Here is an 11284-nt window from a genome sequence, read left to right on the forward strand (position 1 = left end):
TACTCGATAATAGCACTTGCTATCTCATGATTCATGTAGACACATTTCATTCACAAATAATAATCAAAGTAAAGGTAATAATATTCCTTTTTAAATGTATTCCATCACGATAATATTTTCAAAGCTTTCGGAATTCCAAATGATGTGAAGGTAACATCCCCATGAGATGTACACAACACCGATTGGAAATTGATATCATTCCATTAGTCTGATACGGAAATAGTCCTAATAACTATTCACAATATCATTAGTAATAGGTAATGTTTTACTGTAAATACCTTCATGGTCTGGGCTTCCAAATGACGTGAAGGTTACATCCCCATGAGATGTACACAGCACTATTGGAAAGTGATGTCATATCATCACCAGTGTGATACGGAAATATCAGCATTTCACTGTTAAATACCTTCATGTTCCGGGATTCCAATTAACGTGAAGGTCACATCCCCACAAGATGTACACAACACAATAGGAAAGTGATGTCATATTCTCAGTGTGATACGGAAATAGTCCTTGCAACTATTCACAATATCCTAAGAAATAAATAACATTTCACTGTAAACACCTTCATGTTCCGGGATTCTAATTGATGTGAAGGTCACATCCCCACAAGATGTACACAACACAATAGGAAAGTAATGTCGTATTTTATTAGTGTGATATGGAAATAATCCTAGCAAATTTTCACAATATCCTTAGAAGTAGGCAACATTTCACTGTAAATACCTTTTTATTTCGGGATTCCAAGTGACGTATCATATATATCATATCACTAGTTTGATTCGTAAACAGTCCCAGAAGCTATTCATAATATGTTTAGAATTAGGTAACACGTCTTCACTGAAATACCTTATGGTCCGGAATTCCAAATCACGTGAAAGTAACATCGCCATGTTGTCATATGTCAAGGTAACATCGCAATGCACAAAACATTAATTGCATAGTGATATCATATCACCAGACACTATTATAATAAAACCTTATAACATAAAAATATGTAACAAATAAATAAATAAATAAATCACTATCGTTTTGGTGACTACGCTTTTGTAACGTTTTTTAAAACTTGAATAACGTGGTGATCGGCGAGGCACTAAAACGCGAATGAGATGGGAACGCTCCAGTGGTACCAACAAAAAATACAAAAAATAGAAGTGCAGATTTTCTGCTTTCAAACAAGTGGTAGAAAGGCAATACTTAGACGTATTACTACAATGTATACCTAATCTCAAAGGACGAAGCAATGAGGTATAATTATAATAAAGTCAAGATTTTACCCGACTGCGGCGAACCCCAAAGAAGGGTTATGTGTTTGATTAATATTTTTAGTTATTATATGTATATATTGTATTGTATGCCTATAACAATACAAAAACGTATGTAGACATATAAACTATTCTTGATTTCAAATAGTTAAAAATTCTAAATTTCAGTTGCATAAACGCGCGACATACATTTTTCAGAATAAAGGATCATGCATCCGTAAAAATGGGGCTTTGTATGTCCACGACTGAGAGACGTTAGTCACGGATTACACCACCGTTTCACAAAAAAAAAAACACGAACATATGCTTACAATGAGAAAATGGCGCGCCTTGTTCGCATTCATAATGCCGCGGGTTTTGCTTTGGACATAAATAAAGAGGACCGACCCTGTCCACAGGCTGCACGATGTCCAGCTCAATTTTTTGCTTAGATATATATATTTTTTGTGTCACGGTTTTGGTACAGAATTTTGTTTAGTTTACTCTATTTTAACGGTGTTGGCCAACTATATAAATACATAGATATATAATGATACGTTTGTTACGTGCTTGCTGATGGGTAGGATAGAAGATAATATAAAACGTTCGAGAGTAGACGAGATAGTGCTCTACAAACGGCTCTAAGATTAATCACTTTGCAGGGAATTATAAACTTACTTACTGGTTACAACTTTTAACAGAGGATATTTTTTATCCCGAAAAATCAAACAGCTGCCACAGATTTAAAAAAAAAGCCTGAATTCACGCGGATCCCTGCTATCATATACTTAATCAAGACCCTTATAACTAGTACCTATGTGTGGCATGCAGGCGTACTTACCTACTGAGAATTGTTACGTCTTTATGCGAGTGATTTGCTGTTATCTGTTGATGAGTTCAGTTCAGTCAGATAATATCTATCTCCAACAATCTTTCTTTTAATAAAAAAAATAATTGTTGAAATCGGACATGAAACAATCGAAGGAGTAATGGAGAAGGAACGCTATTTTTGGTATAAAAATATTCTTAAACTAGCTGATGCCCGCAGCTTCGCCCGCGTGGATTGGTCAGATCCCCTGCAGCATCAGGATTGAGGAGTTGGACTCCAAATTTTTTATGAAACAATGTCACAAAGTTCCTCTATCGATTAAAAAAGAAATGACGCAAATCGGTTCAGAAATCTCGGAGATTTCGGTGTACATAGGTAGAAAAACACAACTCCCTTTTTGAAAGTCGGTTAAAAAAGTAGCCTATGTTACTCCCTGGTCAATTCTCTACTTGTCTGTGAAAATCCCGTCAAAATCGGTTCAGCCGTTCCCAAGATTAGCCTTTTCAAACAGACAGACAGACAGACAGACAGACAAAAATTTTAAAAACGTGTGATTCGGTTATAGTATCGTTCAAATAACCATATGACCTTAATATGCGGTAGTTATTTCGAAATTACAGACAGACACTCCAATTTTATTTATTAGTATAGATGTTAATCCTGTGTATTAGCTGTAAATATACCAAATCAATCAGTTCTGTATTTTCAGCGTGATGCGCTAACAGACAGATAGACAAAGATTTAAAAAAATATATGTAAAAAATAATATATCCATAAGTAATAAAGCTTAGTCCGATGATTTTCTAAATAATATTTTAATGTACAGGATAAAATTACTTTTCAGTTCCAGGCAATACTTAGTTACAGATAGCAGCTTAAAAAGTTCTTACAGGGAAAAGAAAATGCTTAGCCCTGAATTATCCATTCATCTGCTAAGAAAAAGTTACTCAGTATTAACACTGAAAATATTTACCCGATGTTTTTTATACTTGTTAATTAAAAGCGTACAATTAATGCCGAAGGGTATTTAAAGCCACTCGTGGCATGGCAGAAATTTTTAACTGGGGAATTGCTATTTAAAATACGCCGCGAGTGTTTTTCGTTGAATTTTTTTACCACTCATGCTAATGGATGGATAGTAATATTATATTTTGCTATGATAAAATTAAATATTTTAGTTTTAATGGTGGAATAAAATCTCGTGAAATAGTCAATGAGTTTTTATAACTAGAAGATGCCCGCGATTTCGTCGATTCCGCGTGGGTTTAGGTTTTTGAAGATCCCGTGGGGACTGTTTGATTTTCCGGGATAAAAAATTGCCAATGCCAATTAAAGGGACGCAAGCTGCCTGGGTACCAAATTACATATAAATCGGTTAAGCGGATGGGTCTTTAGGAATCCCGAGGGAACTCTTTGATCTGCCGGGATAAAAAGTAGCCTATGTCCGTCCCTGGTATGTAAGCTAACTCTGTAACCAACCAAAAAACTCTGTAAAAACCAAATCACCAAAATCGGTTAAACAGTTGGCGCATGAAAAGCTAGCAGACAGACACACACACTTTCGCATTTATAATATGAGTATGGATAACAATAAATGGTGATAGCCTAGTGGTTAAGACTAAGCCTCCTATTCGGGGGTTCGACCCCGGACAGATTCCTCTAACTTTTCGTTTACGTAAATTTTAAGCAATTAAATATCACCAGTGTACGAAACATTGCGAAGAAAACTGTATGCTGAGAGTTTCCATAATATTCTCAAAGGTGTGTGAACTATAAGAAAAGATCACCCACCCACCATCAATTAATGTAAATGTACATGAAAGCAAATAAATAAATCTGAATCTGAATCTGAATCTTGAGAAATCCCAACGGAAGCTTTTACAACCTATATTCATGCTGAAAAAGTCGCGAAAAAAAACTAGTATTAATATAACATTACTGAAAGTAGGTTACTTAACATATTACCATAATTGAATGGTAATAAATATTAATTCAATAGTTTTTTAAGATTTTAATTGTACCTTCCTAATTTAAGGTTTAGATATTAATTTGTTATACTTATTATTATTAGTTAGATGTATGAAGTAATATTATAGGTACGTCACTAAATTCTATAATTACTTTTTAACAAACTAGTCCATACAAATCACCGCCGCTAGGTAGTTCAATAACATTATTATCAAAGATAACTGCTAAGATAGATAAGTTTTGGGTTTTACTTATTAGTCAAAAGTAAACTTTGTGCCTTTTAGTTTGGAGCTAGCAATCAACAATTCTTTGGTATGTGGGTTTTGTGGGCAAACATTATTTATGATAACGTAGTATCTGGTATCATACTGGTACGTCCCGAATACGTGCGTAGGAGTGCGATGTTAGCAACAGTCTACCGCGTGAATATAGCTACAGGAATGTAGAAAGCGAGAATATCAGCTGGAGAATATTACGAGTATGTTGTCGCTAGGTTGCTTGTGAGGTTATAATTTTGCATGGAAATATTTTTGTTATCAAAGTTAAATGACTTGTTGATTGTGCGTTGTGACGTTATCCTTTGTTAAATAACAAGAACAGTGTACAAATACTTACAACGTAACTAACCTAAAACTGGCTTAAGTGCGGAGAATATAGTGAAGAGTTGTAAACAAGATAATTTTATTATTAGTATATTAATGGTCATAAGTTAAGTAGTTTTTTGTATAAATATGGCTGTGAATATTACTAAATTGTCTAAACTGGGGCCCGTTGTGTGCAACATTAACAATATCAGGGCATTGTCAACCACAAGCTCATACAACGCAAAAGTAAGTTTCAACTGGGAGGACCCTTTGAATTTAGATCGTCAATTACAAGACGACGAAAAGGCAGTTCGGGACTCATTGAGAGCTTATTGTAAAGAGAAACTTATGCCAAGAGTAATAGAAGCAAATAGAAACGAAGTGTTCGATCGAGCGATTTACAAAGAAATGGGCGAGTTAGGGATCCTCGGATGTACTATTAAGGGCTACGACTGTGCGGGTGTATCATCTATTACTTACGGACTCATTACAAGGGAATTGGATGGAGTAGATTCCTCGTATAGATCCGCAATGAGTGTGCAGAGCAGCTTAGCGATGGGGGCAATATACATGTACGGTTCAGAGGAACAAAAACAAAAGTATCTATCTAGTATGGCTAAAGGGGACTTAGTAGGATGCTTCGGATTGACCGAACCGGATTTCGGAAGTGATGCTGGGGCTTTAGTAACGAGAGCAAAGTACGATTCTAAATCAAAAACTTACAGCCTCACTGGATCGAAAACATGGATAACCAACTCGCCTATCGCTGATATCCTTATTATCTGGGCCAAAACTGAGGACGATAAAGTGAGAGGTTTTATAGTTGAGCGAGCCCAAGTTAAAAAGGGACTGGACACGCCCCGAATCAATGGTAAATTTTCTTTGAGAGCTTCAGCAACGGGCATGATATTGCTCGACGAAGTCGTTATACCGGAGGAGAATTTATTGCCTGGCGTAGTAGGTATGAAGGGGCCGTTCGGATGTCTCAATAATGCGCGATACGGAATCGCTTGGGGCGTCCTCGGTTCAGCTGAAACATGTTTGCGGATAGCTCGTGAGTACACATTAGATAGGAAACAATTTGGCAGACCACTCGCTTCGAACCAGCTGATACAAAAGAAATTGGCTGACATGATTACAGAAATAAGCCTCGGTCTGCAAGCTTGCCTACACGTAGGACGTCTGAAAGATGAGGGACTCGTGGCTCCTGAAATGATTTCCCTTCTCAAAAGAAATAACTGCGGCAAATCTTTAGAAATTGCGAGAGTCGCACGGGATATGCTCGGCGGTAATGGAGTTTCTGATGAGTACCACGTTATTAGGCATGTTATGAACTTAGAGGCAGTTAATACTTATGAAGGTACTCACGATGTTCACGCTCTTATATTAGGGAGAGCAATTACTGGAATTCAAGCATTTTTCTAAACGTTGCTAATCACGTCTCTGTTCTAAGCAATTATTTTTTATGTAAATAAATAAATTATGATATTTTGTAATCTAAAAATTTTATTTTTTGTGAATAAAGTCAATAGGTATTGCCAGTTTTTATTTCATTTCTATATTTCATCATAAGTTAAATGTATTTGAAAAAAACCGGCCAAGTGCGAGTCATACTCGTGCACTGAGAGTTCCGTACTCGGTTATTTTTCCCACATTTTGCACGATATCTCAAAAATTATTATACATAAAAATAAATAAAAATCTGTTTTAGAATGAACAGGTAAAGCCCTTTCATATGATACCCCACTTGGTATAAGTTATCTTACTTTGAAAATTGAAACACGTTTTAATTTTTTTGTAAATGATGTAACCACAAATTCGCGGTTTTCAGATTTATTCCTGTATTTATGCTATAAGACCTACCTACCTGCCAAATTTCATGATTCTTGGTCAACGGGAAATACCCTATAGGTTTCTTGACAGACACGACGGACAGACAGACAACGAAGTGATCTTATAAGGGTTCCGTTTTTCCTTTTGATGTACGGAACCCTAAAAATGGCACTTTTAAGGCACGAATAATCATGATCAACCCCTCGCTGGCTCACTACAAAATACGGGTCTCCTCTCAGTATGAGAAAGGTTTTGGTTCCCAAACAGGTAGGAAGTGGACGTCCTAACCACTAGGCTATCACGGCTATAGGCACGAATATGTTATTAAATTATTAAGTAGTCTAATATTTTTTTATAATCAAAGAGTTATTGGAATCTATACCTATTAAAGATACCTATTGAAGGTCAAATAATAATTTTAATAAAAAAATTGGAGGCGCCGGGTATCGATCCCGGTACCTCTCGCATGCTAAGCGAGCGCTCTACCATCTGAGCTACGCCCCCTGATACAGAGTTAGTTGAAAAAGTTTTTTTGTTAAGACATTTAGCAGAATTTATTTTTGGCAAATGGCCTGAGAATGTGGTATTTTGTAAAAATCTTTTTTTCTGGAAACAAATCACGTGGCGAGTGTTCGTATATTGTTTCTTATTTTCTAACCCCCGACCCAAAAAGAGGGGTGTTATAAGTTTGACGTGTGTATCTGTGTATGTTTGTATCTGTGTATGTCAGTATCTGTCTGTGGCGTCGTAGCTCCTAAACTAATGAACCAATTTTAATTTAGTTTTTTTTTGTTTGAAAGGTGGTTTGATCGAGAGTATTCTTAGCTATAATCTATGAAAATCGGTTCAGCCATTTGCAAGTTATTAGCTCTTTTCTAGTTACTGTAACCTTCACTTGTCGGGGATGTTATAAATTTTTAATTTACACTTGTTTATCATAATAATATTATGTTACACATTTCCAAAACCAAAATATACCTAAATAGATAAAAATCTCATGGAAACTTAAAATCTCATGAAATGTCATGGTTTCCATAATAAAAAGAGTATGCTACTTTTCCCTCCGTCTCCGGGATGCAAGCTAAGTTTATTCTTTGTGTATTTCGTCAAAAGCTGTTAAGTAGATGAAAAGGTAACAGACAAAGAGATAAACAGCATTTGTAATAATATTATTCATTTATTCATAAATATATATTATGCGTCATTCATATATCATTAATGATAATAATTTTTCTTAAAAATAAAATAAATGTTAATAAACAATTTAGTCTCGGACCTTCCCAAGTAGAATTCATCATAACTATGGATTTAATTATTATTAGTATTGATATAATATATTATTAATATAAAAAAAAGTGTAAGTAACAATCGAACATTTTTCTTGTCAGACAAATTGCTATTCGCCTCGCGATCACGACCTTTGCCTAACTCGTATTTAGGAGGTAATCGTATTTCTTAAACGTAGGTAGGTACCTACAATATTTAGGAGGGTCTTAAACAAGGAAAATATTCCCTTAATACAAAACGTGTTCCCTTAAACGCCATCATAAAATACTTATGTAATAACGTTTTCTTGGAGCGTTATTCTTTGGAGACAAGAATGACTATTTTGAAGATAATAAGGGGAAATCGTTTTTCTCCCGGAACACAATTTTGGTTGATAGCTGAATTTTTCCGCAGCGGGATCTAGAGATGCGCCGCGATATCACGGTACCTCTGGATATTTATTTTAATGAAACGGTGAGAGAATACGGAATAAGTGCAGAGTTATTTCATTTTGTGTGTAGACATAGACAAAGGAAATGAACGGTTACTTGATTTATTTCTATTGTGTTATGTGTGTTGTTTTTTGTAAGCAAAAATGTATTTGTATAAATTTCATATTCGAATGCGAAATTGATTACAAAAAACATACATATTTTTTTTTAATGAGTACGTAGGTACTTTGTCTCAAATAAAGATATTTCATTTTTATTATTATCTTGCTATTAAAACACATTTTATGAGAAAATGCTTTTTATTTCATCTAAACCCTTTTTTTTATTGATAAAAATCTTCTGAACAGGTGAACGAACTAGGATCACGCCAATCCGTTGCAAGGACAAAGGACAAGCTAGTAAACCAACAAATTCGTATAGTTATAATATTATGATATTATATAGCCTAGTAATTACATTAGAACTAAGCTTAGTATGATGCAAGTTGTCCTCAAAATTAAAAAAATATATTTATTTTCTAACCATGATCCAGTTTTACGAATCCCATCTTAACATGAGTATGGTGGAATGCTAACAAACAGTTCTGTCACTGATCACCTACCAAAGTATCATTTGATGTGCGTGACTATCACCCTAACTGTTTATTGCCCCTATAATAAAAGCTCCAAATAGGAATAATAATTAAATAATAATAATATAAAGGTTCAAAAGGGCTCTTGCCACCATAGACGTTCCTGCGCTCATTGAGCCGGCAGGGATTAGTCGGGATGATGGCAAGAGACCTGATGGATTGACGCTGGTTCCCTGGGAACGGCGACGGGCGCTAATGTGGGACGCAACGTGCGTTGACACATTGCAGAAATAACTGAAAATGGCAAGCGGCGCAAGTATGCCTCTCTTATTGAGAGTTACATTTTTGTTCCGTTTGCCGTGGAGACCCTGGGGCCATGGAGTCTTAGTGCAAAGAAATTTTTACGAGACATTTCACCGCGTTTAATAGCCTCATCGGGTGACAGAAGGGCTGGCTCATTTTTTGCGCAACGGATCAGCCTGGCTGTCCAACGTGGAAATGCAGCCAGTATTCTTGGCACCATTCCACGCGGGCATGATTTGTATAGTAATTAGATAAGGCTAGCTTTAAGTTTTATTGTAATATTTTCAATAAAAAAAAATAGGAATAATTTTTATTATCTTGAGAGTGAAAAGAAGTAAGTTTTTATGTAAAATATTTCATCTCGTTTGAAGCAGCCTTTTATATTTCAATTCCTGGTTACAAATTAACTGATAGTAATTGGTAACCAGTGTTTGTCCCAAGTGGGATCAAATTGCAAACTCCAGAAAGCTAGAGATTGCCCGGGATTGCATCCCGGATCCTCCGAAGAGGAGGCCAACGATTTAATCTATCTATTCATCGGAAAATTCGGCAATACTGCCGATGTTATTTCCGTAACAAGTGTAAATTAAAAATTTATAACACCCCCGACAAGTGAAGGTTACAGTAACTAGAAAAGAGCTGATAACTTTCAAGCGGCTGAACCGATTTTCTTCGGTTATAGTTAAGAACACTTTCGATCAAGCCACCTTTCAAACAAAAAAAAAAAACTAAATTAAAATCGGTTCATTAGTTTAGGAGCTACGATGCCACAGACAGATACACAGATACACAGAAACATACGTCAAACTTATAACACCCCTCTTTTTGGTTCGGGGGTTAAAAACCATCATATTATTATTTTACAAATTAAATTCTCAGTGGGTGAATTTAACGTAAAATCTAGTCAATATATCGCGAAGTACTAAAATATTTGCGCTCTCATTACCCAGTCTGTATTGACAACGGCTGACATTCACGGCAGCAATTCGCGCGCAGCATTTTACTAATTAAATTCGTGTCAACGTACCATGTATAGCATGGTGAACAGAATTATTATATTTGATAGTATTTTAAATGGTTTAGTAGTTTGTCTATGGTTTTTAGCCGTGGTAGCCTAGTAGTTAAGATGTCGGCATCTTATTCGGGAGGTCGGGGTTCGAGCCCGACTACGCAATTCACACTTTTCGGATTTATATGCGTTTGAAGCAATTAAATACTTGCTTTAGCCGTGAAGAAAAATAACTCTACCGTAATGCGCTTGTACGATATCGCTACATATTTACTTATACGATATCGTGCTGCTGGAGTGCACGGGCGTGGCGAAACAACGCGAGCGCCATTTGAAATCCCCAAACGCACTCCACAAAGCCCCTGGCAACCTGGGCGGTCTACTAGGCTTCTGGAGCAAGCTCGGATGGCTGTAGTGAAGACTTCGGCGGGGAGCGGCAATGCACGCACAACGGACGGAAACGTTTAGGTGCGGAAACCAGCCTATACAGAAGAAAAAGAAGTAGATCATTAAGTACATATTTGTAAAAATTACCTAACCTTGCTGTTTCATAACCCAGCATATTATGGAGATAAAAACTTTATAACATAGGTACTCGATATGATGCCCGCGACTTAGTTCACGTGGATATAGATAGCTTTTTAAAAATCCCGTAGGAACTCTTTAGTTTTTCGGGATAAAAAGTAGCCTATGTATTAATCCAGGGTATAATCTATATCCATTCTTAATTTCAGACAAATCCATCTAGTAGTTTTAGCGTGAAAGAGTAACAAACATACATACATACACACAAACTTTAGCCTTTATAATATTAGTGTGATAAAGATATTTTAATAGCTTTCTCAACAATTTAGACGAATGTTTTACATATTATATTGTGTTCTATACATTCTCTTACGGTGCCGCGATGTAGCCCCGAAGAAAATCCAATCGATCTCGCTTCAAAGGCTTTAATATTCAAAAACTAATAAAGGCAACACAAAACAAAGGCGGTGCAATGATTGGATGAAATTCGCAGAGCGGTGTAATAGCTGCCAGACACAGGCGCTTGCAAAACTGTAATGAACACAGGTTGGAAATAAGCGAGCATTTGTTTGAACAGAAAATTTTAGAATTCGTTAACTTAATTAATTGACCTTAGGTGATTAATTAAGTTGGCCAAAAAAACCTACTTAACTGAGATATACTTAATATGATGCAGAAAAAAATCAAGACTATATATTTT

General features: G+C 35.9%; 1 protein-coding gene and 1 non-coding gene across 2 annotated transcripts; one reads left to right on the forward strand and one right to left on the reverse strand.

Moving 5' to 3' along the window:
* Nucleotides 1–4473: 4473 nt before the first annotated feature.
* LOC123872594 (glutaryl-CoA dehydrogenase, mitochondrial) lies at nt 4474–6166 on the forward strand. The gene has a single exon (XM_045916961.1). The coding sequence runs from the start codon at nt 4773–4775 to the stop codon at nt 6048–6050; it is 1278 nt and encodes a 425-aa protein (XP_045772917.1). The 5' UTR covers nt 4474–4772; the 3' UTR covers nt 6051–6166.
* Nucleotides 6167–6889: 723 nt separating this feature from the next.
* Trnaa-agc lies at nt 6890–6962 on the reverse strand. Its single transcript has one exon. It is a non-coding gene; the product is annotated as a tRNA-Ala (tRNA).
* Between the last annotated feature and the right edge of the window lie 4322 nt (nt 6963–11284).

This window comes from Maniola jurtina, chromosome 15 (assembly GCF_905333055.1).
Source record: "Maniola jurtina chromosome 15, ilManJurt1.1, whole genome shotgun sequence".
Taxonomy (NCBI): Eukaryota; Metazoa; Arthropoda; class Insecta; order Lepidoptera; family Nymphalidae; genus Maniola; species Maniola jurtina.

Coding starts and splice junctions, on each gene's coding strand:
- LOC123872594 (XM_045916961.1), top strand. CDS start 4,773: ATGGCTGTGAATATTACTAAATTGTCTAAACTGGGGCCCGTTGTGTGC.